Here is a 2,093-nt window from a genome sequence, read left to right as displayed (position 1 = left end):
GGGGGGGGACAACGTGTCTACTTCTTCATGAATTATAGATTCCACTTACCCCTGTATAGCTTTTTCACATGCAGGGTGCCATTTCTCTTTCCACAGCTTACAGGCAAGAGTCCTTTGTACATAATGGATCATACAAGAGTTGCACACACAGCTGAAATGTAGCACATGTCAGTACAAAAAAGTATTGAAAGTGTATTTTCCCTCTTTTTAGTGTTACACACATATTATTAGAAAAGAGTGGTGAATGGATAAATGGATGTATGACATGGCTCTATAGACTCACTATCATCCTGTGCTCTCTTGTTAGGAGTGTTCTGGGTGGATGTGCCTGGCTGCTCATCGTCTTCTGGATATTCCTCTTCTTCTTCCTGCTCCTCCTCATCCTCCTCATCATAATCCTTATATTTGGGTGTATTCCGGTTCCTTGTGCTAATTCTCCTCTCCATATGTTTTTTTTCCTTTCTTCGTCTTCCTTTTCTTTACAAAAGTAACTTATCCGATTTAGTGTTATCAGTCTTTCAACAAAAAGATGAGTTTACTGTAATAAGTAAACGTTTGCACACTGGGTGGCGCAATAGAAAAAATATTTTGCCCACCAATGCGCAGACCCGGTTTCAGTTGGTGACGCCGGTGATTCTGGTTTGGCCCTACAGACAACCAGTGGCAGTAGTAGCAGGTGGGAAGCCAGTGGGGGATCCTGTCCATGTGGTCTGACTGTGAGAAGAAGAAAGTACAGTGGGTCTCATATGGTACGAATCATATAGATCGTACGAATTGAAACAATACAATACAATAAAATACAAAATGGGAGAAGAAAAGTGGAAGAAGTTTGGATTTTGTTTTTGTTTTCGCTGAGTTTATTTGCACTTTTTTATTATGATCATAATTTCCTTATCAGCTCCTATAAGCAAGGCAAGCTGTATCCAGAGAATTCATGTTTCAAAGCACAGTCATTTTTAACGCTATGTATTAGTAGTAGGAGTGTTATTCAGTGTGCACAATGACTAATATTCGTCACACTTATTAATTATTTTCTTCATCTTTTGCCACATCTTTGTCCCGCTAACAGTCATGGAGCATTGCCAACACATGCACACAAAACACTCCAGTTTTTGCAAAATAGGCAAATAGCTACACAAAATTTCCCATTGACGTTAATGGGAAATCATTAGGAAATCGCTTAACATGGCTCAAAACCACCCTTCTTTGGGCAAATCCTGAAATCAATCATGGTCTCTACTAAATCACAGTTTATGTATCGTTCATTTTTCAGATTGTTTCAGATTTTACAATGTGTGTGTGAATGGGGATGGAATGTTAAGAGCTAGGGGGGAGGGCAGAGTGGGGTAAATTTTTCGAAAGAAAATGCTCTGACCCCCACATTTTTCACTCTTCACACATGATTTTAGATCAAATGTAGGAAAATGTGTGCCGGTCACAGTAACCATGGAATTCCCCAGGCTTAAACTTTTGGCTCTGATTATACCATCTGCCAAAGGAAAGAAATTACTGGAAGGACGCAGATGGTTCCCCTTTTTGTTACACGCTCTGTGTCATATGTATTTGACAGCACTAACATAAAAACTACATCAATGCGTTCACCAGACTGTTATCTCTCTGGTGATGATAATATTTTGCTGTTTGGACTCATGGTTTTTGAATTACAAAAACGAACATAAAGTGGTATAATTATCATTAAATGGACAAGTTTGACCCGTTAAAGCTACTGTCTCCCCCTCCGTCCTCTACTCCATCACAGCGGTAATCACCATTGCAACAAGTTCTGACATTCACACAAACACACACGTCTTGTCATGGAGACTCTTTACTGTAGGCAGCGTTGTCCTCTTTTTGCAGGACATGTCAGACAGCAGAGTTAAGGTAGCTCAGCACAGCTGTTACTAATGTTATTAACTATATACCTGTTCAGTCAATGTTATTGGGATGTGCACCAAGTAGGATAGCAGTAGAATGTTCTAGTTATGTGTGGTCTATGCTATTCAAACTATAATTAGAGACACTCCCTGTGCACTCTTGACCATCTGTGAACCTGAATAAAAGGTCTCACACACACACACACACACACACACACA

At 39.9% G+C, this 2,093-nt stretch overlaps 1 protein-coding gene across 3 annotated transcripts in view; it reads right to left on the bottom strand.

Moving 5' to 3' along the window:
* The window catches only part of LOC116702735 (deformed epidermal autoregulatory factor 1 homolog), a 7,082-nt gene that overhangs the window by 4,485 nt on the left and 504 nt on the right, over positions 1-2,093 (bottom strand). For all 3 annotated transcript variants that reach the window (XM_032537104.1, XM_032537105.1, XM_032537106.1), the window contains exons 2-3: positions 284-714; positions 50-112 (exon numbers count right to left, since the gene is read on the bottom strand). In XM_032537104.1, the coding sequence (XP_032392995.1) occupies positions 50-112; positions 284-446 (226 nt within the window). In that variant the 5' untranslated portion in view covers positions 447-714. The remainder of the gene's footprint in view (positions 1-49; positions 113-283; positions 715-2,093) is intronic.

This window comes from Etheostoma spectabile, chromosome 15 (genome assembly GCF_008692095.1).
Source record: "Etheostoma spectabile isolate EspeVRDwgs_2016 chromosome 15, UIUC_Espe_1.0, whole genome shotgun sequence".
NCBI lineage: Eukaryota > Metazoa > Chordata > Actinopteri > Perciformes > Percidae > Etheostoma > Etheostoma spectabile.
Note: the sequence above shows the minus strand (reverse complement) of the source record. Positions and strands in the feature narration are given on the sequence as shown.